Genomic DNA, 27,251 nt, shown 5'->3' on the forward strand with positions numbered 1-27,251 from the left:
TTTGGGGATTGCAAAGTTTGAGAAGCAGCTGCCTAAGCTCTAAGACGACGCTTTCGTCGGCGTTCACGTGCAGAACGATTTCGTCTAGTCTTAGTAGGAAGTTGAGAAGATTGAGGAGGAGGAATGTTCTCATCCTTATCACTTGGGTGTTTAGGTTGTGGTCTCTTAGGTTGAACAATAGGAGAAGAGGAAGGTCTCTTCTCTCCATAAGAGGAAGGAGGAGGAACTGCTCCATATAAGGGAAGAATATTTGGTTTAGGAAGGAGACCAAGCCCATCATGACGAGGAGGTATAGGTCTACCTTTAGAAAGTTTATTAGAGATAGGCATAGTTACATCCATAGGGATGGGTTGGGAATCTTCTTGAGGAAAGACATTAGTTTTATCTTTCAAAGGAAGAACTTCCTTCTCAAGAATGATGGGAATATCAAGTTTGGGTGTTCTAGGCTCACTTAGAGATAGGATCATATCTTTTTTCCACTTTTGATAGGATTTGAAAAGATGATCACTTCGCGGAGGAAGAGACTGGAATTGTTTAGGCCAAAAGTAATCAATAGGAACGCTAGAAGTTCTTTCAGCAGGTTTAAAGAGACTATGATTGACAATAACAACTTCACCATTATGGGGAAATTTCAAACACTTGTGGATAGGAGAAGCAATAGCTTTCATGGAAGATAGCCAAGGATAGCCTAGCTTCACACGAAATTGTTCAGATGATGGAATAATAGCAAAGTCCACATCAAGGGATTTGTTATGGACCTCAATAGGTAATGTAATAGAACCAATTGCAGGAGAAGAAAATGCATCAAATAGTTTCACAACCACATTTGTTTCGTCATAGATTACTTGATTCAATTGCAAAGTAAAAAGAAATTCTTCAGTAATGACATTAACCATGCAAGAAGGATCAATAAGCACTCCACGGCAAGGTGTATTCTTGACTTTTGCAACTATATATAAAGGACCATCAGGTGCCCTGATAGTTTCACTGGAATCAAATGTGATGGAAGGTTCTTTAGGGATTTTCTGCTGCTCTACAAAGTTAATCACATTAGGAGTCATTGACACAAGATCATCAGGTGAGACAGAGGAATCAGTAGTATCAATCGCATTAGAGGTATGAGAAGGCAATGGATCCGTAAAAATCTGAAGATTTTGGTTAGGAGGAGCTACAGATGTGTTGCCTTTATCATTCACACCAGAAACAGAGATAGTATTATTATCAATCAAATCTTGAATTTTACCCTTTAAAGCAAAACATTTTTCAGTATCATGCCCAGGATGACGATGGAATTGACAAAAAGATTTGTTATCAAAATAGGGTGAGTTAATCTTTGCAGGATCTATTTGTTTTATAGGAGGAAGAGTAAGCACATTTTGTTCCAATAACTTATTCATAATACTATGCAATGATTCATTCAAAGGAGTAAACTTTCTTTCTTTCTTGAAAAATTTAGAAATAGGAGGCACACCTGATGCTACATTCACATTGTTGTTGATGATGTTTTCATTGAATTTAATGGACTCTCTGTTCGGTTTAAACTTCCCAAATGGTTGTTGACTACTATCACCCTTATCACTCGGAGCCATAGGATGTGATTGTTCCATTTGACTCACAGTCAGTTGATAATTGTGAAGAGTTGCGCACAACTGTTGGAAAGAAGTAAACTCAGAAAACAGGAGTTTTTCTCTAATATCTTTTTGCAAATTAGAAGTAAAGATTCTTTGAATATCATTGTCAGGCACTGGAAAAGAGATTTGAGCATACAAATGCTTATATCTACCAATGAAATCAGTCACTTTTTCTTTAACACCTTGTTTGCAATGCATTAAATCAATCAAAGTAACTTTAGGACTTATATTGTTTTGAAATTGTTGAATGAAAGCATTTGCAAGTTGTTCGAAAGAAGAAATAGAATAGGAAGGCAACGAGCAATACCATTGTAAGGATTTATCTCTTAATGTTCTAGTAAACAGTTTTGCAAGCAACCTTTGGTCATAAGCAAAATCAGTACATATTGTTTGAAAAGTCTTAACATGTGTTAGAGGATCACCCTTACCATTATAAAGCTCCAAATGCGGAATTTCAACATGTTTAGGGGGGATAGCTCGAACAATGTCAAGAGAAAGTGGGCTCGCAACATCAAATGTGGGCACACTAAACTTAGATTGATTCATAGAAGCAATTTGTTGTTGTAAAGAAGAGACAGTTTGTGCAAGATTGTTAATGGTCGCTTCAGTCGAAGAGTTCATATTAGACGTGTTAGATTGTGATGGAGGTGTTATGTTATTGAAAGAAGGTAGAGAGTAAGGTGGTGGAACACTATGGTAGTTAGTCATAGGAGATGATCGGACAGGGGGAACACTACAAGGAGGAATGGAAAACAAATTGCCCCCTTGCGTCATGTTCATTTGTGGTGATATAATAGGAACACTTATTGAAGGAATGAATGAAGAAGTTGGATTGAATGAAGGAAGAGGGTTGATTGAAGAAGAGGGATTGCCCCCATGACTAGTGATCATAGGAGGAATGTCTTGTGTTGAAGTAGTCATTATGTTTGATGTAAAAGTAGGTATACTAGCAATAGGAGTCGTCAAAGGAATAGAATGATTGACTTGAGTAGGAGGTTGTGTATAACCTAAAGTTTCGGCACAACTTTTCATAGGCATCACATTCGAATCCACAATGTGTGCAATACCACGCAAAATATCAATTCCATTCTTATCACTTTGAACCATACGTTTTAGACCCTCAATTAATGAAAGAGCTTGACTATCGGGGTATTCTTGAGACATCCATTGTCGAAAATCATCAAATTGGTTATCCAATTTCGAAAGTTGTTCTACAGAAACCTCATGGAGAGCTTCTTCATCATTAAGAGGATTAGAGGAATTACCCATGTCCTCGTTAAAAAGGCCATTCAAATTAGGTTCCATCTCCTCAGTAATTAAACCTTGGAAGGACTTAATTCTAAGGCTTCGTCTAAAGGGAATAGTGTAAGTAGGGCTTATTGTTGTAAAACTCATGCACTAAAGAGAGAGAGAAGATTTTGAATTTTAGAGGTAGCAAATTTCAATAAAATCAGCCAATCTCCTAGATTTAAGCTGTTAAATGCAATCAAGACAATCTCCCGAAATTTCGGAAAAAATGTCCGGGACCGTGGTGCTCGGAGTGCACACGGTCCTCACAACTTTTTTCGAAATTTTCAAGGATGAAAGTAATGATGATTTTAAAGCTGATCTGAAAAAATTGAGTGATTTTACGATCTGTAGATAGGCCAAATTAAAGTTGCAATCTCAAAATTGAACCCTACCAAGATTGTTGAAAAATGCAAAATTTGAACTTTGAAAAGGAGGGGGAAACTGAAATTTTGAATTTTATGATTTTAGAGGGAATGTTGAAAGCAATGCAGGCTTTGAAATTTAAAAGTTGACTCGATTTCATGCAAAATTCGAATTTGAAAGTGGAAATCAAGGTTGTTACAATTAAACACTTAATTTCAAAAGTCACAAATTGTAAAAATTTGAATAAAACACTGAAATTCTGAATGAACGCCAACACACTTTTCAGATTTAGGACTGCAAGAAACACAATTTTGATAAAAAATTCAATTTCAACAATTTTTTAATGATTAGAAGCCTCAATCCAAGCAATCGCTAGACCAACTTTGACTTTAATTTTGAAAGTGTTAGAATTGATAAAATCAGCCAAAATTCTGGATTTTAGCAGAAAAATACAGTAAGATCTAGCTCCCGAAGTTTCGAAAAAAATGTCGGGGACGATGGCGCTCGGGGTGCACACGGTCCTCGCAACTTTTTTCCAAATTTTCAGGGATGAAAGATATTGTGATTTTATTGCGGAATCCAAAATTACAGCTGATTTGGAAGTGTTTTGATCAGTGAAATTATCAGTCAAAGGTTGAATCAAGAAGGTCTTAAAAATTAGGGTTTTGACATTTAACCACTTAATTTTCAGAATTAAAGCACAAATATGAATTGACAATTTGCAATAGAAAGGTAGATCTGAAACAAGCATTAACAATTAAACATTTCACAAGTTTAATTACTAAAAAAAAAATTTTAGGGTTTTTATGCAATCAACCTCTAAAATTTGCAAAAGATCAAACATGGAAATTTAGGAAGGCAAATTTTTCAGATCTAACCATGAATAATCAGAATGAGGATGTTCACGTCGGGTTCACCAAAATGTAAAGCGGAAAAAATCGAACCCTAGTCGTTCTCCCCTCCCCAACTCCGAGGAGAGAGAAGTGAGAGTCACTAGGGTTGATGGTTTTCACTTAGGGGAGACTTTACATTCAAAAGAGGGGTTGAAACCCACAAGATCCAATCCCACGCAATGCAAGATTGGATTCTATATGAGTTTCAAGGGTTAAGACATCAAGGATACCCTCTTTTGTAAAGAAATGTAGATAGAAAGATTGAACTAGGAATGCATGTAAAGTGGGAAATATTTGCTTATAAACAGAGATAGGGATATGATATGAAGCTGCGGACCTGGAATTAGCAGTAAAATGTCGAGACGGTGCTGTTCTGTGAATTTGAGCAAAAGTTGACGGGACGATGGCGCCGACGTGCACACAGTTCTCCAAAAAATCCGCGAAACGAAGGTGGATCTGTTCGTCTCTACACAAGGATTCCAGATCTTCAATTACAGCCGCGTACCTGCAACCTACACACAGAAAAGAGAGGACGATTGGGGGGTTAGGGATGAGGGGTTTGCCTTTAGGTCAAACCCCGGTTTTGGAATTAACCAAGAAATGAGAATGTTGTAAATGTAAATGTTTGTTATGTAAACAAGTACTGATACCTTGTTGTAAGAATGTTTGTATTCTTACATGCGAAGGTGTAATGTATGTTGTATGTAATGTGTTGTATGTGATCTCCTCTTCAATGGTTGAATCCTTGTCTTGAATGCAACACTTAGCCTTGAATGGAGACTTAGAATGTTCAATTGCTTGAAGGAATGCTTGAATGCTTGAATGTTTGAATGCTTGAATATGGCTTCCTTTGCACACATATGTCCTCCTCCCTTTTTGAGAGAGGAAATGTAGTTTATATACTTGTCAATTAGGGTTGATAGACTGATTTTTCCGACCTTAGGCCGACCAGGAAACATTATTTTCCAATTTGCAAACTTAAAGACCCGATGCCCAAAAGAGACCGGGCCCAAAATAGGGCCAGGGACCAGGGCGCTGGGCGCCATGGTCCCACCTCCAGGGACAGCAGGGTGCAAGGAGGATCAGGCCAGGGTGCTGAGAAATGCAGTTTTTGATGTCATGAACAAGTTTCGGAGTCTCCATTCAGGTTCCGTGTTGCATCACCATCGTGAAGACCCAAATGCGGTCGAAATTGCAAGTGTCGCAATTTTAGGACGCTACAGTAATAACTATTGATAAGGTGAATGAGGACACAATCAAGCAGAGAGTTGAAAAAGAGAAAAACACATTCTTTGAAGACACTATAAAGAAATGTATAGATCATGTAAATACATTATTACTGGTACTTAACTCTACAATTTTGGAGTACAAGGAGCTATATAGGAAAACATGCAAACCTCACCTTTTGACAGCAGACAGATGAGGAGATAAGAAAAACATATAAAGAAATTGATGACATAGCAAATAATATAATTGGTTCATCCGGACATATATCAGCTTTTGAGCAGGAAATGGCAAGTTTTGAGGAGAAGTTAGAGAAACTTGAGAAAGAGAAGGCAAGGATGAGGTCAAATGTCTGGGAACTTATAGATAAACTTGGTCCTAAGTTGGACAATCTTATTACTCAGAGAATTGAAATATCTAAGGCATCAGTTCAAGGAGAGCGATCACCGGAGGAACACATGCATTATCTCATCGGCATGGTCCAACAGACTGAGGCAACCTTGATTGATAGCAAAAGGTTTATGCAGCGTCTGAATTTAATTTTTGTACTCTTTTGATGACATCCTTTGTCATTGATGTCAAAGGGGGAGTAGTGGAGAGAAAAATGCTTGTACAGAGGAGATCACTTGCTCAGGGGGAGCACATCTTTTTGGAATCTTTTTGGACTTCAGTTTTTGGAAACAGTTTTTGGATTTTTCTCATGAGTGTTGCCATCAATGCCAAAGGGGGAGATTGTTGGCATTCTACACTCTTAGGAGAATAGTTGATGTTGTCATTGATGGCAACCATCTGGCAACCAACCGGCAGACAACGGCACCGGCATCGACAACAATGCATACCGGCACTCAGGCCGACATGGAATAAACTTTTGTTTATTGTATTTTAATGTAAATATCTTTTGTAAGCCGACATGGTACATTGTAAGAGACTCATATATGTATGAGATCTTATAGGTCATTTTAGGTATGAAGATGGATGAGAAGTATAAGGCAATTTTATATAAGGTGATATAGTTGACAGCGAAGGTTTTGGTTATTGTCTGAGCTTAAACCGATACTGAACCTGGCATATGAGATGTTGTTTTGAGCAGTACATTGTGTTGGATTTTGATAATCTATTTTGTAGTCAGTGTGACTCCTATTTTGTCATTGAGCAGTGAGCTCTAGGTTGTTGGCCTCCCTGCATGTGCAGGCCCCTCAATGTAAGTAGTATTTATTCATTGGCCAGTGAGTAAATATTGTGGGTCACAAATCCCACCGAGGTTTTTCCCACACTAGGTTTCCTCGTTAAATATCTTGTGTTATGGTGTGTCCCTATGTTGTCTTTGTTATTCTTATTTACCGGTACACTGTTTTGGGATGCAAAGTTATTAATAAGTTTAAATATTCTGCTAACCGGTTAGACACTAATTCACCCCCCCCCCCCTCTCAGTGTCTTTGGGATTGTCATTGAATCTAACAGCTGGTGTCTCAAGAGTAATATGTTTTTACACTAGTTAGCGATGAGATGGAACAAATAGATATAAAATTATGAGTAGTTTTCCTATATATTTAATGCAAAATGGTTCTATTAAGAGACCATCACGAAAGATGTTTTTCCTTCACTTTCCAACTCCTTTGTAAACTTAATACTATTGGCAATGTTGTTTAAGTGGGAATGGAACTCCTCCAAGCTGTCCAAACCATGTTTCTAACTCAAGTTTATATCATAAACAAAATGTTATCACCACCTAGTTTTCCCTTTAAAATACTCCATGAAAAGATTCACAACCATCAAAGCTAGCAATGAGCCCGTTTTAACTCTTTTTGATTGCCTAAAAAATGCATACAACGATTTCAGACACAAATTCAACAAATGAAGGTGTCTAAAGATCAGTGCATTTTCTTACAACCTCAATAACTTCACAATTGATACTTCTGTAGAAAAAAGGACACCACATCAAAGCTCATGAGGATTTCATATTTTCCCTCCCTATTGTCTTGAATATAATTAACAAAATGGGTAAAAGCTTTGATGTAAGAGCAAGTCCTCCCCACCAACATTTTGGTATTCTTGGCAAGGTATATCGCCAATTCACATGTAAGTAAAATAGCAGTATCAATAATTGGTCTAGATGGAGCATCCTTTGTGAATCTTAATCTCCAAGTAATTTGTTTGATGGGGATATAATGTTTCTTCACAAAATATCTAACCAAGATTGCATTGTTACACTCTTTTATATCATGGACAGGATCATCATTTAATCTTTTCTAACTTCAATTGATTTTTCAAAGGTCAAACATTTTTGCCTTGTAGTTAACCTTGTATATAACCGCTATGGCATTCCCTTTGTTTATTTTAATAATAATAACATTTCCATTATCATTTTAGTTTCTTCATAGAGACCTATAAGTTTCAACAGGAATCCAATTACACAGGCCTAAATTTAGGTGTGTAAAGAAAAATACAATAGCTGCAAGCACAAAACAAATAATTTAATAAGTAAGAACACAAGTTATCCCACAATAGAAAAAATAAACGATCAAATCAAATCAAACAAATCAACCATCAAATGAATGGTTGAAGCATATACAAATAGGCCACTTAGATGCATGACTCAAGGATTTGACATCTCCAGTAGTCATGAATTTAATTGTCAATCAATAATTCAGTTAACTTACTCTAACTATGAAGTTAAGAGTTGAAATACCAATCAATGGATGAGTTCACTCAACCTAACGAAGACAAAGGTGGCCTTGACAAAACAAAGGTAGCACCTAACTACCACCAATCAAGTATTGATGAGTGAGTGGTGTCTGTGTAACTCAAGTCAAGATATACATATATTTTTATTAGCTTCTTAGGTGAAAATAACTAATTATCCTAAGTATTTTTTTTAAATAGATGCAATATCACACTTAGTATAGAGACATGTCCAAAGTCAAGAAAATATTACACGAGCACCCACCTACTTCCCTCCCCCACTTTCTGCAACTCAAGAGAAATGAGAAATGAAAAATGGGTTTTGAATGATAGAAACCCCCAAAGGAAGAGAGAGAAAAAACTCGATCAGGAGAGAATGATGAATGAGTCTAGAAGTTGCTTGTGTACCTCAATGCCAATGTTGAACTGTGACTAAAATCAATCCATTGGAGCATGTATAGTGAAAATTCAGGAACATTAATGATAATGAATGACTCTCAATTTGAGACGTCATATGATGTGAATTAGATGCATGACAGTGTTCCACGAGGAAGCATCCCCTGGAAAAACATGTCATTTCTAGGACGGAGACGTCCCCAAGATAAGGGGGCATCTAGAGAACATACCCCAGTCGCACTTCCAACTCCGCCATGCACCCTCATACGTTTTGGAAACGTCTCCTCTAGATTCACACATCTTTGGGACGTTTCGTTGCGAGGGGTGCCATGAGGGGATGTTGGGACATCCCTCAATAGGGAAGGGGACATGGAGAAGTTTCCCACAGCAGCAGAGCCAAAAAGTGTTTTTTTTTTTTAAAACCAAAAAACCAAAGGTGATTCCACTGGATCCACCTTTACCCCAACTCACCTAATGCTCATAAAAGAGACATCAGTCTCATTTGCAACCACTAACACTTGAAACTTGAAACTCAGGTTGCAACAGTTGGACTGGAACTGGAAGTGGAGACTGCATCAGCAAGCTTAGATGTTGGAAGCTTCTTCATTCTTGCAAGAGGAAGAGGAGTCAGTACAGCAAGATTAAAAGTAGGCATTTGCCAATCTTTCAAAACAGTTTTTTGTTCATTGATCAGCAATCATTCAAGAATCAAATTGTTCATTGCACAATGCAACTGTAATTCATCAATTTCGTTGCTGTTTGCTTGAATAATCAACACAAATTCATTCTTCAAAACTTCATTTTTTAGTTTTTAATTCAAAATTGTTCAAAACAGCCATAAAGGTTTTCTAAGTTTTTTTCTTAACATTGTTTCTTGCAGCATCATTATCACAATGAGCTCTTACAAAATGAGTGAGGATGAGGAGGTTGAAGAAGAAATTCATAGTGAAAATGAATCATCTAATGAACCTAGCACAGGAGGAGTGAGGAGTCAAGCTAATAGTCAAACTGAAACAAGTTTTGTTGGGAGTGGAAATTTCAACTGCCCTTCTGAAATCCTCAAAAAATTGGGCCAAGGGCCCCTTTGATCCAAATCACCTTTAAAACAATTTGCATCTAAGGGACCAACAAAGCCTAGGACAGCTAGGGGCACTAGAAAGTGGAAGTGCCATATGTAATGTTGAATGGTTTGGCAGCATTACTAGAACTAACGCTCACTTCCTTCTTGTTTGAGGCAAAGGTGTAGAAGTATGCGGAAAGGTTGAAAAGAACTTTAAGTTCAAAGCTGAAATATTAGAATTATGGGGCTGCAATGAAGATGAAGTACCTGTATCATGTACTTTGCCACATAGGAGTAGGGGTCATTAGATTTCTGTAATTTCTACTTCTACTTTAAAAACTCAAAGGCCAACAATTCCATCCAGTTCAAGGGCAGCAGAAACTAGGGGGAAACGTAAGATGACTAGTCCATCTTCACAACCAATGGCAGATTTATTTAATGTGCAAGCAAAGGATGAGGCAGAGGATGCCATTGGCAAATTCTTCTTTGCCAATGGCATTTCATTTCATGTATCCAGCTCTCCTTATTATAAGGAAGCTATGGCAAAGATAATAAAGGCGTGACCATCATTTGTGCCACCTGGTGAGACTAAATTGAGGACAACAATCTTGGATCAAAACTACTTCAAGATTAATATTTTGATGGAGAAGATGAAGAGAACATGGGTCACAAGCCGTTGCAACATAATCATGGATGGATGGGTGAACATTGGGCATTGTCCACTCATCAATATATGGTTACATCTACAAAGGGACCTTATTTCCTTAGGGTTATTGATTGTTCAAGGCATATTAAGCATGCTCATTTTCAGTTCCAAATCCTCAAGGATGCTCTAGAGGAGGTTGGGCCACCAAATGTGGTGCAAGTAGTGATAGATGCGGCCCATGTGTGCAAAGCAGTAGGGAAGTTGATTGAGCTATAGACATATTTGGTGGACTCCTTGTTGTGTGCATGCCATGAATAGTGCACTCAAGGATATGGGTAAAATCAGTTGGATCAAAACAATTGTTAGTGATGCTAGAGATGTGCAGATGTTAATCTGCAACCACCACACTTCACATGCACTTTTGGGGATCTTCTCTAAGAAGGAATTCCTGAAACCTGTAGACACTTGGTATGCATCATACTTTATTCACTTGGAGAGGATGCTTGAGTTGCAAGAGGAATTGCAACTAATGGTTATGACAATAGAATGGAATATGTAGCCTAAGTCGAAGACATGGTAGGGGTTGAGGGTGAAGGAGGTGGTGAAGAAGGATGTCTTTTCGGCTGATGCCAAATATATTGTCTCCATCATTGCTCCAGTCTTCAAAATCATTGGATTTGAGCATTCTAATGCACCTTCCCTTGGAGAGGTGTATGAGTACATTGATTCTATGCTTGGTCAAATGAGGGTCGTTGTGCGAGAGAAGGACCCTACATTGCAATTCTACACCGAGCATATTCAATCGATTCATCATAGATGGGAGAAGCTCAACACTCCCTTACACACGGCTGCCTAGGCATTGAACCCGAAGTGGTACGTGCAAAGGCTTGGCAGAATTACACCTATAAAGGATGCTGAGATGAAGGATTCATGAAGGTGATTAACAAAATGTATGTTCCTACAAAGGCTAGCCAGATTTGTACTAAGTGGACAAAATTTGCCACTCTTTGGGGATATTCGTAGGCAGCCAAGATAGATCAAGAGATTATGTCACGGGAGGACCCCAAGTTGTGGTGGACTGTGCATGGGCCTAGATCTTTGACAACTACTCTAGCCATTCATTTGATATCCCAGGTTTCTAGTTCTTGTACTGATGAGAGGAACTGGCCTACTTACAGTTTCATCCACTCCAATATGAGGAACAAGCTTACTTCAAGGAGGGCAGAGAAGCTTGTGGTGGTACATAGTGCATTGCGTGCATTGCGTCTCATTGACTGCAACACATCTACATACAAGGAGAGTCCAACAGCCAAATGGGATGTAGCGCTAGAAGAGCCAGCGCCAATTGATGATGATGCTACACAAACACGGCTGATTGGTATTGGTATAGATGAGCTTGAGCATGTGAGGTCCAACAATTCGAGTGATGAGGTCATTGACGAGTTTGGTGAGGATCTTGGGGATGAGTGGACTCTACTTCTAGAGTCTAGACTTCTAGTATTTACTATTTTGTATTTTGTTTTTGAAGTTTGAACTTTGAAAATTGTTGAATCTTGATAACTTGATCAATTGATTTTACTTTTGATGAATCATGATTATGAAAGCAAAAATTTTGAAAATTCTTGTTCCAATGTATATATTTATAATTTATTATTACTAGTTCACTGCAATCATTGCAATGTGTTTAAGTTTAAAGTTTTGAACTAAACTTTACCTATTCCTTAGGCTTATACAGTGTAACAATTATTATGTTATACCTTTTTATCTTTTTAAAACTAATTTTTCAAGTAATATATGTATTATGTCAGCACCACTCCCCCGCCACCTCCCAGCCATTACCAAACTTAGGCCCCAAGTACCCTCGTCCTTGGGACGTGTCCCTAAACTCAGTGGAACATTGATGTATGATTCAAGATCATTTACCATAGGCTTTCAAACTGAGATGTAAACTTATATGAATCAAGATATATCAAGTCATAATCAAGATGTGTCAAGTCATAAGCAAGATGTGGTGAGAGAACTAGAGAATCCAAATGCAACTTAATGTAAGCTTTCATTGGAATGGAAGTAAAATCAAAGCACACGTCATTTGACTGCACTCTTATCCCTTACTCTATCCTATTGTATAGGAACATTGAAAGCCTGAGTATGAAGCCTCCCCAAGATGAAAATTTACTTCTTGTCCCTTATTTACAAAATGCTCATGTGTAAGGCTCCCGAAAAGACAAGTACATGATATGATGGCACATTATCAATTGAAATCTAGGTGGTGGAAAAGTTACCGGTTCACTTCCCTGGACCTGCCAACAAACAAGGTTCTTGAATCTCCTTATGAATTTGTCTAGGATGATACTTGGCAGATCTATGACGAATTTCAGAGTTTATTCCTATTACTCCAACAAATTTCGATATTTTTTACTTACTATCGGGACAATTGTTTTTTCTTGCTCACATGATCAATCCACCTTGTCTTCCATAAATCTTCCAATTGTTGGAATGACATAGATGTCATGGTTCCATCCATATTCGATTACTGTATGCACATCTTGGTTTGTATACATCATGCCAAGGTATGATTTTTTTTGCAACAAGGCCAACTTCGAAGGCAACTCTAATGGAAGCAAAAGTGAGTTGGTTATATGCCAGTGGAGGACATTGAGTTTGGTGTAGTTCATGAACATGAAGGTCCAAAGAATTTATTTCACAAAATAAAAGTTCCTACTCATTTCCAATGTAATTCCTGAGGAGCACACGCTACTACTGAGAGGAAGGGTGAAGCAGTATTAGGACAAATTTTAACACTTAATTCAAATCTGCAAATATAACTTCAAAACCATTAAGCAAATAACACATGCAAGAACACAGAAATTACGTGGAAAACCCCTAAGGGAAAAAAACCACAGCAAAATATTGCTTTTAATTAGCTTCTTACAAACTGTAGACAACAACCCACATAAGGCATCGATCTTACAAACATGAGCTCCAACTCACTAGAAGCACCAACTCCCTAAAGAAACCTTCCAGGAAGCTAAAATTTGAATTAATCAGTCAATAAGAAGAGGGAATTGTTGACCTGGCCAAAGATCTTTAGGTTTCCATTTACAAATCCTCAAACCATCCTGCATGACCTTATACGGAAAATTGAAAACATAACTCCAGCAAACTTCAACACATTTATAATTTTATTCAACAAGATCAACAAATTTCACACAAAGAGGACTACATTAGTCCCCTGCATCATCCTAGAAAAGGGCAGGGTCACCCTTCTAAACGATCCAGAAGAGGCCAGACTAATCAAACTACTACCTACCTTCATTGCTTTCTATGTATGAAAACCCCTGCCAAGAGTCACCATCCTAGAAATGAAAGTGTGATTCTCACAACAGCTTTACCAATAGAATGTGTTATCACGAGGAAAATCAAGTAATATAAAAAACAAAAGAAAACAAAACAGAAGAATGGCCAAATGAAAACAATCAATGAGACATCATGAATAACAGCTTCTATCATGGTAACTTACGTAAATCTACAAGATCCTCTCCAAACTCTAGGACGAATAGCAGTGCTTAGGCAAATGTAACCCAACAAACTAAGAATTGTTAATCACTAAAAGCACATGAGAATCTCCTAAACATGAAAAACCAAATTGACATAAAAATGCATCAACTAATAACTACCATGCATGTTACATACTTTACTGCTCCATATCCAATTGCTTCAGCAGCATTCTCTAGTTCTTCTGGTGTCCATTCATCTTCCTTGCCTGTTCAACAGTATTCATGTGGAATGTATAAACATAGTATAAATTAAATATAATATTAGTAAAGACAGACATCAATACCATGATACATTAATCAACCTTGTATGCATATCATTTACTTAGGTTAATGTCTACATGTTGTCATGTACATACAATGGAAGTGATCCTTCTGCCAATAATATATTTACATGTAAGCTTCGAAATTCCATAATCAAATCTAAACACTGTGAATTTGGTGGTAATTTTCTACAACCCATAATCACTAAATTAGTAAATTATTAAATTATGACAGCATTCCACTAACCACGCTTGATGAGTTCCTCCTTGCTTCGGTGCTTGGCCTCATCAAGCAAATCAACAAGGCGAACAACTTCAGTACTGCGTGTCCGGAAACGTTTCCCATCTGTACCAAGAACCAGGCCAAATCCAACATGCCTTGCTTTTGGAAATGAAACATCATTGTTGATAGGAAGCCATCCAGCCCGCTTTGCAGCCTGCAAAAATAGGAATATTTTGATGCCTCTACATTAATCCACAACTTAAACAAATAGTATTAAAAGGCAACCACATTTATAGTGAAGCATTATGTATGTTCCTCCAATGTGTGTAGGAATATGGTGACAAATTGTCAATATTATACTAACATGTAAAATGGATATATCCTGGCACTAGTTCTACCTGCAAACCCACACCCCACCAACCACTTTATGCTTATTAATCAACTATATGAACTTTCGTTCATTCCATTCTACTGTCTTTTCAGTGATATTCCAAAGAACGGTGTTTCATAGAAAGCCCTAATCAGTAATCATTCTCTTCAAATTTAACCTATAATTGATTAAGATTTTGTTTTAAAAAGGGGAATAAATGTATAACAACTAAATTCATTCAATGTTCAAAATTTTCTAGTCATCTGTCATCTGTCAATGTGCCATCACCCGAAAAATGATGAGATTATTTAAGTGGTCAGATTTTAAAATATATAGATCGTCTCAAGTATTACATGATGAAATCTACAGGAATTTTAGACAAATTGGATTTTAACTTCAAATAGCAATCTGAGAAAGGAATTTGTAGATATCATGACAAACCTAACCTGATTTTTAAACTGGAAAGTTTAATTACTGACTGAAAGGGATCCCAGCTATTGTTCATTTATTTTGACCATCATCCATTTTTCAACTAAACATTCTACAAGATAAGCATCCATTAAAATAAGAGAACACGGTATTTTAAAAATGCCATGGAATTGAAAGATGGTTACATACGCTAAAGACCATCTCAAAATGCAATGATTGACCCACATCTGTCACATAAACAATCCACTGAGCTTTCTCTTCACTGAGTCGATACCTATCAAAGGTAAAAGAAAATGGGTTAAGGTTTACAAAAACATACATGGGTGTGCCAAAAGAATTTACAACAGCAATCATTAGAACATATAAGTCATTTCAAGACCCTTCTAAAATAATCAGGCAATAAGAGATTGAATTTGATCATTGAACTCTATTTCATAATGAGAAAATAATGGTCATCACAATACAACTCAATTTACTTTTATTTGAAGAAACTTATTAAACAAGAAGAAATGATTAAGAAAGAGGCACAAATCATTTTAATTTATTAGAAAAAATAGAGCTAAAATAGAACAGTAGCATAGTTGTTATGTTATGTGCATTTGAAATATAAATACATTCATATATGATAGTTTAATTTTTGAATAAATTTTCAATTCATAATATATCTGAAAAGACTCATTGCTACATCATTATATCATAATTTTAAAAGAAATACTGGTGTGGCCAAACACACCAAGCAATAAATATTCAAAACATTTTATAACTTGCATAAGAATAAGAAAAGCTGAACTTACTTGAGTGCTGCCATATCAGTTGATGCATAATTGAAGCCGCCATCTCTTTTCACAACTATTAAAGGAATTTTTTGACCTTCAATAAATATAACTTTTGCACCCTCACTTTCCTCAATAAGCCTCTTCTCATCCAGCTCATTCAGAACCTTTGGTATATATGGATTATAAAAGCTTTCCCCCTATTATAGGTAGAAAAAATAGAGAAAGTGAGAGCATAGCATAAATAATTTTATTCCTACCTTGTACATGCAATTGCAATTAAACATACAACTTTATTGATCAGAAAACAACAAAAGCACCTAAATTTCCCACTTCAATAGAAGCTTGTACAGACCAGTCGGCTATTTCCAATATTGATCGATGGGAGAGTTAAAAGGATTTGTATATGCAGGTATCATGACCAACTAGTACAAAATAAGTATGAGACACCAAATTTTAGTACATAAAAGTACATAAAGGTTCACCAAAATACCAATGACAGATAAGATCATAAGAGTTAAGACCATTGAATAATATCCTATCAACAACATAAAATAAGGGAACCATATTATCATTGTACTCACATTATAATTGTAGCTAAAAATACTGCTACAAGAAGCATTGAGAATAAATAAGAAAAGCGTATCCAGTCATATATGTACCTTTTCTTCTATTTCAACTTTAAGTCTTTTATAGACTTGATCAAACTCCTTGCGACTTACATCACAGATTTCATTCCACGCTTTACGATATTTATCTTCACCACCCTTGTAACAAGAATCACATTTCCAAATTGTTTAATGTACTAGGAAAACCATAGTATACTATAATTTTAAAATTTAAACACTAAAAGACTAAAAGAGGATGAATTAACAAAGACCTTTCTGTTACTTCAAATACTATAAGACAAAAAAGGCACAATGTACAAAGGAATTGTCAAATGAGGAAATATGGAACTCTTTCAGGCCTTATTGTAAGATTTGCACCTGAAGTCGAACAACAGCTTGTTGTGCTCTCTCTTTGAAGTTGGCATCTTCATCAAACTTTTGCTTGGAAGCCTTGTAAAATGTCTATAGAATACAAAGAAGGTAGAAGAATGTTATGTGAAAAGAAACGTTAAAATTGCTCCTAGAATGAAACAATAGATAGATGAAACACAACAAGTTAATTATCATGTATGTAAAATGGATGTTTCTAGAGACTGCCACAGTCATAAATAAGATATAATAAAAAATGTCAAATATTTCACCCACAAAACCTATATGTAACTCTACAAGATGTTTATAAATAGTATTCCTACAGTGTCAATCAAAAAATACATTTCACAGTTGCAAACAAACAAGACAGCCACAGAAATGTATAAACTAAAAGGAAAGGATCGTGTGAGTTGACAAAAAGATGAAATGTTGGTAATAGTGAGTACCACTATTCATGGCACACAGCATTTACACACAGGTGAGATTAAGATGCAAACAAAGCATAGAGAAATGGATCTAAAAAGAAAATTAGAAAGAGTTTGCAATTTAACAAAAATATATCAGAACATCCAAAAAATAGTTATCTATGTATCTATAATATTAAGGTAAATATTCAGCACAGGAGTTCAACTTCTAGATATTTTATACTTGAGGAAGCTAAAAATGAGGTGATGGTGGATTTTAACACTCTTAACAAGGATGTTGGCAGGATCATGGATGTACTTCCAGATATTGAGCTGGTTATCAAACACTCAGTGCTTTCTCATCATAATGGGGTTCTAGAAGTAAACAAGTGGGTACTCCCTTCCAACCTTTGCTAATGATAAATTGTCTAAAGCGGATCAACAAGTGGAGCTAATTGATGGTATTTGGCTTGCTGGTCTGGAGTCATCTTCCATTTCTCCAGTCATGGTGTAGACGGTCCCTGTTTTGGGAAATGTGACAAATAGAGCTGGTGGCAGGTGGTGATCCATTCCTAGTGGTGGTGTTCCAAGATGGGGAGACAATAACTTCTAATACTTTATTCTTGCTGTAAAAGGTTGGTAGTCTTTGGGTGTTGTGATGTTGTATATGCCTTTTCTTATGTTTTTCTTGTTCGTGTTCCTCTGTTGGTGTTGTTTGGTTGTATGTGGCTCAATGTAAATAGTAGGTTCTCAAAGTTATTATCTTTGTGTAGCTAGTTGCTAACTATGGTTATTTTTTGTGCCTGTCACCCTAGCTAGGGTTCGCACGGGATCCTGATTTCAATATTGTTGACTTGGTGGTCAGCACCTCCTTCGGAGTTCACAACATGGCTTAACCGCCTCCCGTGGATCTGGGTAAGTCTGGTGTTTGTAGCGTGCGTTGATAGCTCGAGCTTTTGGCGCAACAGCAAACATACCTACAATTGGTATCAGAGCCTTGGGTCACGGATTTGAATCCCGGGACGTCTCCTTCATTCCGTTGGTGCGGAACCCTCAGTCAATGTTGAGGGGGAGATTGTTGACTTGGTGGTCAGCACCTCCTTTGGGGTTTGCAACATGGCTTAACCGCCTCCCGTGGATCTGGGTAAGTCTGGCATTTGTAGCAGGTGTTGATAGCTCGAGCTTTTGGTGCAACGGCAAACATACCTACAAATATAACTATGTATTTCATACTAGAATATTTGGAGAGGCCCACAATAGACCCTCAATATTATAATTAAAAAAAAAACAGGGTAAAGATTCAAAAAAACATGAAAAAAAGAAATAATACTTCTCTAGAAAGAAATAAAACCATACTACCACTTCAACGTCATAGATAAGAGAAGAACTTTGACATTTCCTTTAGTTTTCAAAAACTCCCTGTTTTGCCTTTGAAAAAAATGAAATATTGCTATTGATCATGATTAGCATAAAATGAAAGGATTTAGTTCACAGATCTATAGAGGCGAAACAATAGAAAAGGCATCATACAAAAAGGAATTAAATAGTCTACCTCACCTGCAAATCACCAATTGCTTGTTCACCAAGTTCCTCCCAATTGGGTAACTCTTCAAAAAGGTACTCAATCAACATACCAAACTACAAAAAAGCAGTAACTTGTTACCATTAGAAAGTATACAGATAAAAATCAAAACCATGATGACCTACATATAGAGTGCCATATAAAAAAGATCAGATACAAGGAAGCTTTCAAACAAAACCAACACTAATCTTTGTTTCACAATGTAGTTTAGAGCTCCATAAAAGTTAAAAATAAAACAAAAAACCCAAGACACCTTAAAACACCATGTTAAGTAATATTTTCATTCTGCCCTAAAATAAGTACATAAACATATACATAAAAAGCAAATCTTAATTTATGTTAAATCTGTGCTTGGTCGTGTCTCTAATTGAAAGGGTTATATGGCTTGAAGATGAAGATGAAGATGCGGAGCAAACTCAATGCGACTTACAAGTCCACTTCAAAAATGCACCAATAATACAACACTTGCGCACTAAGTCCAATCCACAGTTCCACCAAAAAAAACACGAGTTCTGCAAAAAATGTGGCTGTCTCATCATCAAACTCACAAGTTTCACATTAGATTCTGTTGTAGCTAAAACATAAAACAGACGCACCCAAGTTTGTTTTTTCATCCTTTTTTTTGTTGTTTTTGTCTTCTAAAGGTACAAAATGACCTAAGAAAAGGATTTGGAATATCAAGAGGACCACAGATGCAAGACTCGCTGAGTCTTCAAAAAAACGCGAGTTTTTCTGCTCGGCAAGTATACGCCAAAAACTCACGAGTCTTTGGCAAAAACTTGTCTGCATAAAAAAAGGCACAAACGCATCAAAAAATTATCTTAATTTTTTTTCTTCAAGTCAGTCTCATTCTCTTCATCAAAATATATACATGAAATATAACATTCAAGTATATGTCATACTTTAAGTTATATTTCATGTACATATTGGCAAGATGTTTGACGGTGGTTTAAATCTCTCTGAGTTATAATGCAAATTCTAGGTTTTAGAAGATTTTATAAATGTTCAGACAATCAAATTTCAGTAGTCAGTAGACTCCTATCAGCATTCTCTCGCTCTCTCTATCTCACTCACTTTGTCTGCCCCGAATTCTAGACCTATCTATCTCCCTACCACTCTTCTTTTATACCCTCTCTCTACTGCTCTCTATCTCACTCTCTCCTCTCTCCCCCAAGATCTAGACCTATCTCTCTACCCTCAACCTCATTTTGGCGAGGTGGAGGAGCCACATTGGACTCCTAGGACTAGACCCAATAGTTCTACCACACCCCTAGTTTTTACTAGAGCTGGGAAGAGGAAGAAGTAAAATGTTTTGATGTAGTATTTACATTTAGTTTTACAAAAGCAATTTGCTATTTTCGTTTTGTTTCAGACTATCAACCATCAGCATTCCACATGAGGATGCCATTTTGGACCCAATTTGCATTTAAATCAATCAAATATAACTAGATTTATCTTGTTTCTTTTATGTATTCACTTATTGACTCATCGGATGCATCTCCTCATTGAATTTTGCAAAAAAAAAAAAGCATTTCTAAAGAAATTTAAGCAATTTTTTAAGTTGCTGAGTTTTTTTGCTAGTTTTTGCTGAATCCAAGTTTTTCAACTATGAAGAGGACATTCAAAGGCATGCTTGAAAGTTCAATCGAGTTTGGAGTGGATTTGAGAAAATTAAGTATCTATTTTTTTATTTTTTTCAAATTTCAAATGGCAAATGCTGAAATCTTGTGTTATCCTGGCAAATTGTTTTTCTTTATTCCATTTCCCAACCCTCCTTTGTAGTGCCCCATTCTATTTTATATTATAAATGTTTACCCTTTTTAACAAAATGCTACTGAACTTTTTTCCTACATTCAATTCAGCAATTGCAAGTTCAGTGCAAGACAGTGGCAAAAAACACACAAGCATGGCTTGGTGAGCTATGCCAAAGCCAAGGCGAGCTGTAATTTTTTTGAGCATCCTATGACAGGATGAATCAATAGATTAAATACCACCTCACTCGGATACCTGAACATGAAATGAAGGCATGTCCTAATGTGCCTGATGAGACCAAGAGAGAAATGGGAGCCCTACTTACCAATTTTGATATGAAAAAAACAAAAAGGGAAGAGGACAAGGGAAGTAGTGGCAGTGGTAATGAATTCCAATCCAAATTCACAGAATTCATCAAGAAATTATTTTATTGGGCCATGCATTTATCATCTGCTTTCCTCTACTGCTAAGACTTGTGAGAGTAATAGTTGTCTTCCTTCTTCACCAAATTTCTTTATTCCTCGCAATATTTCAAAGGCACAAACTTCATTGAAGGTAACACTTAGAACAAAGAGAAACACCATGGAGTCATGATGGCAGCTGCAGACTCTTAGTACTACTATAAAACACCCTTCAATGTGGCAGACAGCCCATATTGGGAAGGGTCAGTAAAGCCATTGACATTTGTTGATTACAGTCTTTAAAAACTCCAACAGCTAAGGATTTAAGTGGGCCATTCCTAGAGTAGACCTTCAAAAATACATATCTCGTAGTTGATGATCAAAAAAAGTATGCCAGAGAAAGGGTTGTAGCACCTTATCAGATGGATGGACAGATGATAGGAAAAGGACTCTCTGTAACGTTTTAGTTGTTTAAGTGGCATGTTCATGTTCTATAAATTTGTAGATACCTCATGTGAAGTCAAAAATGATGAAGCTTTATGCAATATATTGGAAGTGGTGATCCAATAGGTTGAGGATGATAATGTTGTCTAAATTGCTGCAAAGAATGCCACAAAATACATAGTCATAGGGAGAATTATTAAGGAGAAACATCCCACTATTTGTTAGTCTTTATATTGCAAATTGCTTGGAATTGATGCTTGAGAACATTGGCAAAATTGGATGGTCAAAAATGTGGCTGATAATGCTAAGCAAATCACCAAATTTATCTATAACCATACTTGGATCCTTTCTTTAATTAAGATCACTTAAATGTTAAAGAGCTTGTATAATCAAGAGTGACAATTTGCCACCAACTTCCTCAATTTCGAGAGAATTGTAGAATTGTAACTACAATTCTCTCTCAAGGGGATGTTTGTGAGCAATGCTAGGATGGAATATCCATATTCCAAAGGAAAAAACAGGGAGAAGGTGCTGCAAGAACCATTTTTGATGAGTTGTTCATCAATAATATAGGAGTTACTTAGAGATCTAAAAGAAAATGATAGTAACGAGGACAAAAGCAAAGGAGGCAATGAATCGGGGTTCTCAAACCCTAACTATAGCAGCAACGGGATCAGCAGCAAACAAAGAAAACGACAGAGCCAATGAAGATGATGTTAAAGATAAGGCTGTAAACCAAAGGTGTTTCATTCCCCTACGGTGGTGCTTTCCTCTACCATTTTGTCTGATGCTGTGGATGATTCTAGCAAACAAGATGGTGAAGCAAATTTTTGGTGAGGGAGGAAGAAGATTTCCCTTCTTCTCTGTCCAGCTTTGGCCTCTCACCATTTGATGAGGCAGGAGATGTTGTCTCTATGGATAATGAGAAGGATGAGCTTCTCCTGGACATCCTTTTGGAAGCCAGGTTGAAGGGGAACAAGCTTGCTAAAGAGTCCTAGGCAGAGATCTTTGATGGTGAACAGTTTTTGGGCCTAAGAAAAGAATTCATCTTCCCTTCTATGAGGGCATTGGACTCCAAGTCGGAAAACTTTTTTGTTGATCTGATGATGGGTATTAAGTTTGTTGAGTGTGCTGTTGTTTTCTCTCCTCCTAATGCTGTCCCTAGGGGCTCAGAGATTGAGTTGCAGGACTGCGCTGGGAATAGGTTATTGTTTGTTCTTCAAAGAGTGCTCAAATTGGTATTCGTGCGATTGTTGCTTCTTCTCATTCTCTATCCCCTAGGGGTGCTTATGAGAGCTTTGGTCTGGGAGTTTCTCCTTAGGATAAGGTGCAGATTTTGGGAGTTTCTCCTAAGGACAAGGAGAATATGCAGATTCAATTGATGTTCCTGATTCTCTTCTTGTTGAGACAGCTCTGATTGGCTTAGAAGTTTGCTAATTGGGAGATTTTGTGGTAGTTGTCCCAATACTAACACTATTAGAAGATGGATTGCTTGGGATCGGAAACTTAGAGGAAATGTTCAGGTATTTGGAATGTTGAATGGCTTTTTTCTTTTATCTTTCTTTTGTCAGGAGGATTGCTCTAGGATTAGTCTTCATGGCCAATGGTTTCTAGGGAAGAATGGGCTTAGTCTTCAAAATTGGTCTCCTGGATGCAGCCCATTGAGTGAAAAATTTTAGTTTCCTATTTGGGTTCATTTGCCAGGGATACCCTTGGAATATTAGTATGAACTATGAACATATTTTCATGATTATTGCGAATCCTTTTGGGCAATATAGTGCTACCAATAAAATCACTAAACTCAAGAAGTGGTTTGTTATTTAGTAGATTGTGAGTGTGAGCGGACAAAAACCAAGTTGCTCCCCACTCAGATTACCTTATCTTCAAAATTTGGAGATTGGATGCAGAATATTGATTATGAAGATTGTCCTGTTATTTGCCATTCTCGTGGTTTAGTGGGTCATGTCTCCACTATTTGCTTGAAAAATAAGAAACAACACTTGTTTGGAAGGAGCAAATCCCTGCTTCTAAGGAGGAATCCTTTCCTTCCTCTTAGGTGGTTTAGAAAGTCGAGATTAGAGGAAATCGTTCAATGATGGATAAAGCTTCGGGGTTGGTGGATAGATCAATCAATGATTTTATGGCTCCCCCTTGTCTCAAGAAATTCAGATTTGGGGAGAAGGATCCTAGTATTGCAATAAAGCAAAGATCGGAATTCTTTAAACCACCCTGATGGGTTGGTTGGCTTTTTGTTTTGTTTTGTCTTTTGTAGTCCCTTAGTTGTTTGTTGGTGTCCGGTTGTGCTTCATACTCCATCTCTTTCTTTGCTCAAGGTTTGAGGCCCTTTCAACACCCTACTTGCCTAATCAAAAACAATTACAAATATAAATTTTATAGCGAATTGTTAATTTGCTATTTTTTTCTATTTATAGTTAAGTTCTTATAATTTAAAATTAATTGCCTTTGAACAAGATTTTGTATTTGGTGGATGGTGATGGCATGTTGATGGGTTGCCTTTATGAGGCCATGGATAGAGCCAAAAAAGCCAATTTGCATCACTATGGTGGTAACCAAAAACAATATGAGATGGCATGGCACATCATTGATCATAAATGGACAAATCAACTCCTTTAGTCAGTGCATGGCTCGGCCTACTACCTAAAATGAAAATTTTACTTTTCTAATGCATTTAAGGCTAATGAAAGGGTCATGGCAAACATTGTTTTATGCAAAGAGAGAATAAAAAACAAATGATGAAATTAAAGACCATTCCTGATGAGTTAGAGGTCTACAAGGGTGCGAAGAGGAGGCTCTTTTCTTTAACTCAAGCCATTCAAAGGAAGGGAAACCAATAGACAGGTGAAAAATAATTAAACTTTGATTTTTTACTTAATACTAGAGAGCATAATAAAACTTTGATTTTTTACTTAATACTAGAGAGTATAAACTTGAAAATTTTAAGTTATGAAACTTTTACTTAATTCTAATATTTTTTAAATGTTTTATTTATAAATTTGTGGTGGAAGAATCATGTTGTCGGCACACAAATACTTCAGCGGCTAGCTGTCTGTGTTTTGTCCCAATCTTGAAGTGCTCCTAGATGTGAACACAATTGGAGCCTATTTGAGAGAATTCGCACTAGGAATAGGAACAAGTTAACCCATAAGTGCCCCAATGACCTTGTCTTTGTCTAGAACAACCTTCACCTTCGAACCAAAAAATGGAGAATCCTTCTCATGATGTCATTGAATTGGATGGCAATGATCCATTTGCCAATTGGACTATCAATGAAGAACATAATAATATCATGTTCATTAGAATTGGAAAGAGCTTGCATTTATCAATCTCCATGGTCCAACCTTCAACAAAGCCTAGGCAAGGTCGAATAGAGCTACAATAGCTCCAACTAACTCTAATGGATGGTGGATGTGGCATGGAAAGAATGCACCGAAGTTGAGGTGGCTTGTCATTTATCTTCGTTCACGAGTTGCCAATTCCCCTACCACAAAGAGGAATTAGTCTACATATAGACTCATCTACTCAGTCAAGAGGAACAACCTTACCTCTAGACGATCAGAGAAGTCAGTGGCTATACACAATGCTTTGCAGCTACAAGATCACCAAACTCCTGAGTATCGTCTGACTCAAGCCTTAAGTTGGGATGTTGATCTTGAAGATGCTATACAGATCAATGAGGAGGAGAAACGAGAGGGATTGGTTGGGGTTCCATTGCCTAAGGCAGGCCCTTATACTAGTAATGACTCTGACTTGAGCTCCAATTTTGATATAGACCTCCCAATTGCATCTGCTGGTTAAAGACAATCATATATTTTCTTAGTTCTTTGTTTATGTAATTTCATAGTTGAAACTTGGATCCTTTGGGCATTTTTCTAATGATTCTTATATAATATGTATGCACATTGACAATGAAAGCATTTGAATTTTGTTAATTTGTTTGTCAATTCTTATGTAAAATCTCAATTCAAGTCTAATGCTATGTATTAAGCTTCTACAATGTATATGATGAATGCATTATCAAGCTTCTCTGTATTTTAAAAAAAATCCTTTTTTTTTAAATCCTCACCTAAAAAATTGCCCAAAAAGTACTACCGTACTAGAAACACGTCCCACCATCCCCTACCATCCTTGTCCCCGAAACTTGGGGCATCATAGCTAAATACATTAATTTCTGGATTTGTGCAGTATGGGACCATTTTTATAAATGGTGGCAAAAAATGCATCTAACCTAACTACATATATATCTAAAAGTCCCATCATTAACTAGGGAATTATCAAACAGAGGTCGTATGTGAACACCCACAAAACAACAATAACAAGTGAATGCTAAAAAACAAAAGCTAAAAAATACACAGTAGCAAAAAAGCACATTAAAACTACAGCGAAGTGGACTATGTGGACAAAAATTCTTTCACAAATACTTTTTCATTTCTGATACAAGTCAAAAGCTTCTGATTGTTTGCAACTTGTTGCAACATACCTGAGTACCCCAGTCACCCACATGGTTTCGACGTAAAACTTCAACCTTACAAAACTCTAGCATTCGAGCAAGGCAATCACCAATTATTGTTGACCTTAAGTGTCCAACATGCATTTCTTTAGCAATATTAGGAGAGGAGAAGTCTACAACTGCTCTGGTTATTGGAAGAACAGGAGCCCAGGTACTGATGCCATCTTGTAACATTTGTCGAATTCTCTGAATTACAAAATAATGTTTGACCATAAATAGAATAACTATTGAGATTGATATGATATTCAATCTAATTATCTTGAATAGTTTTAAGGCCAAAAACACATCCACAGCACAAAAAGGTGAATCACTATAGCTACAAGTATGTGTAAAGACATTAAATTACCTCTGCAATCCATAAATCTGACAAAACAATATTTACAAAACCTAGCTACAAGTATGTGTAAAGACATTAAATTACCTCTGCAATCCATAAATCTGACAAAACAATATTTACAAAACCAGGACCAGCAACAGAGCTCTTCTCTATCATATTAGATTTGGGCAAGTTTTTCATTATCGCCTGCATGTATAAACAATTCCAATAAGATTGTAAGGACAAAAAAAAAATTCCAAAAATTGAAGAGTGGTTAAAGACAGATATATAAATTATAACAACAGAAAAAAAAAATTTTAAAAAACAATAAATGAGCATTGAAATTGATCATGAAATTGAAATGTAAGAAGGAAAGCACAAGGATACCTCTTTAAAATATAGATGTGAAATAAAATTTAAATAGATGGTTTATAGTCAGTTCAAAAGATACCACGTGCGCATGTTACTGCTTGGGGGGAACGAAAATACCACCATGCGATATTTATATAGATAAAGAATGTAATGGCTAATGGGTAGAAGTAGGATTGGCAAAAAGAGGAAAAAATTGAATCTGCCAACTTTTGTTTCAGGTGTACCATGTCTATCAAAACTATCGATGCCTTTGACAAAGTCAGCAAATGCCTAAATCATTTATAACCTACTAGAGCCTTCTCATTCAACATGAGAACAAAAAATACTTTCTAGATTGCAGCTAACAATGCTTTAAACTAAGTGGTTGTTTTAAGACTTTCCAAGGGTAACACTTGGATATTTTGTGGACCCTATTTGCACAAGTAATACCAATTGAGCATAAGACAAGAAGGTCCTATAACTTTAAGGCACTCAAACAAATCTTACTTTTCAAAAAGGAAATATCCCGCCACTTCTCATCCATAGCAACTTGAAAGCAAGGTAAGTGCCCATGGTATGTGGTTTTATTTATTTTATTCTTTGTACACAAGATCATAGCCTTTGCACAACTTCACTTGTTTTTTCCAGCTATCTTTGGTTTACTTTCAAAAGCAATCTTAGGCCATTACACAGCCTTCT

The 27,251-nt window shown here is 36.6% G+C and overlaps 1 protein-coding gene across 3 annotated transcripts in view; it reads right to left on the minus strand.

Annotated features, from left to right (window-relative positions):
* Window positions 1-27,251, minus strand: part of LOC131063504 (arginine--tRNA ligase, chloroplastic/mitochondrial) — a 52,544-nt gene that overhangs the window by 20,152 nt on the left and 5,141 nt on the right. For all 3 annotated transcript variants that reach the window (XM_057997347.2, XM_057997348.2, XM_057997349.2), the window contains exons 5-13: window positions 26,307-26,408; window positions 25,856-26,071; window positions 18,736-18,816; window positions 16,784-16,867; window positions 16,460-16,564; window positions 15,819-15,997; window positions 15,214-15,298; window positions 14,250-14,439; window positions 13,879-13,948 (exon numbers count right to left, since the gene is read on the minus strand). In XM_057997347.2, the coding sequence (XP_057853330.2) occupies window positions 13,879-13,948; window positions 14,250-14,439; window positions 15,214-15,298; window positions 15,819-15,997; window positions 16,460-16,564; window positions 16,784-16,867; window positions 18,736-18,816; window positions 25,856-26,071; window positions 26,307-26,408 (1,112 nt within the window). The remainder of the gene's footprint in view (window positions 1-13,878; window positions 13,949-14,249; window positions 14,440-15,213; window positions 15,299-15,818; window positions 15,998-16,459; window positions 16,565-16,783; window positions 16,868-18,735; window positions 18,817-25,855; window positions 26,072-26,306; window positions 26,409-27,251) is intronic.

Source organism: Cryptomeria japonica, chromosome 6 (assembly GCF_030272615.1).
Source record: "Cryptomeria japonica chromosome 6, Sugi_1.0, whole genome shotgun sequence".
Classification (NCBI taxonomy): Eukaryota; Viridiplantae; Streptophyta; class Pinopsida; order Cupressales; family Cupressaceae; genus Cryptomeria; species Cryptomeria japonica.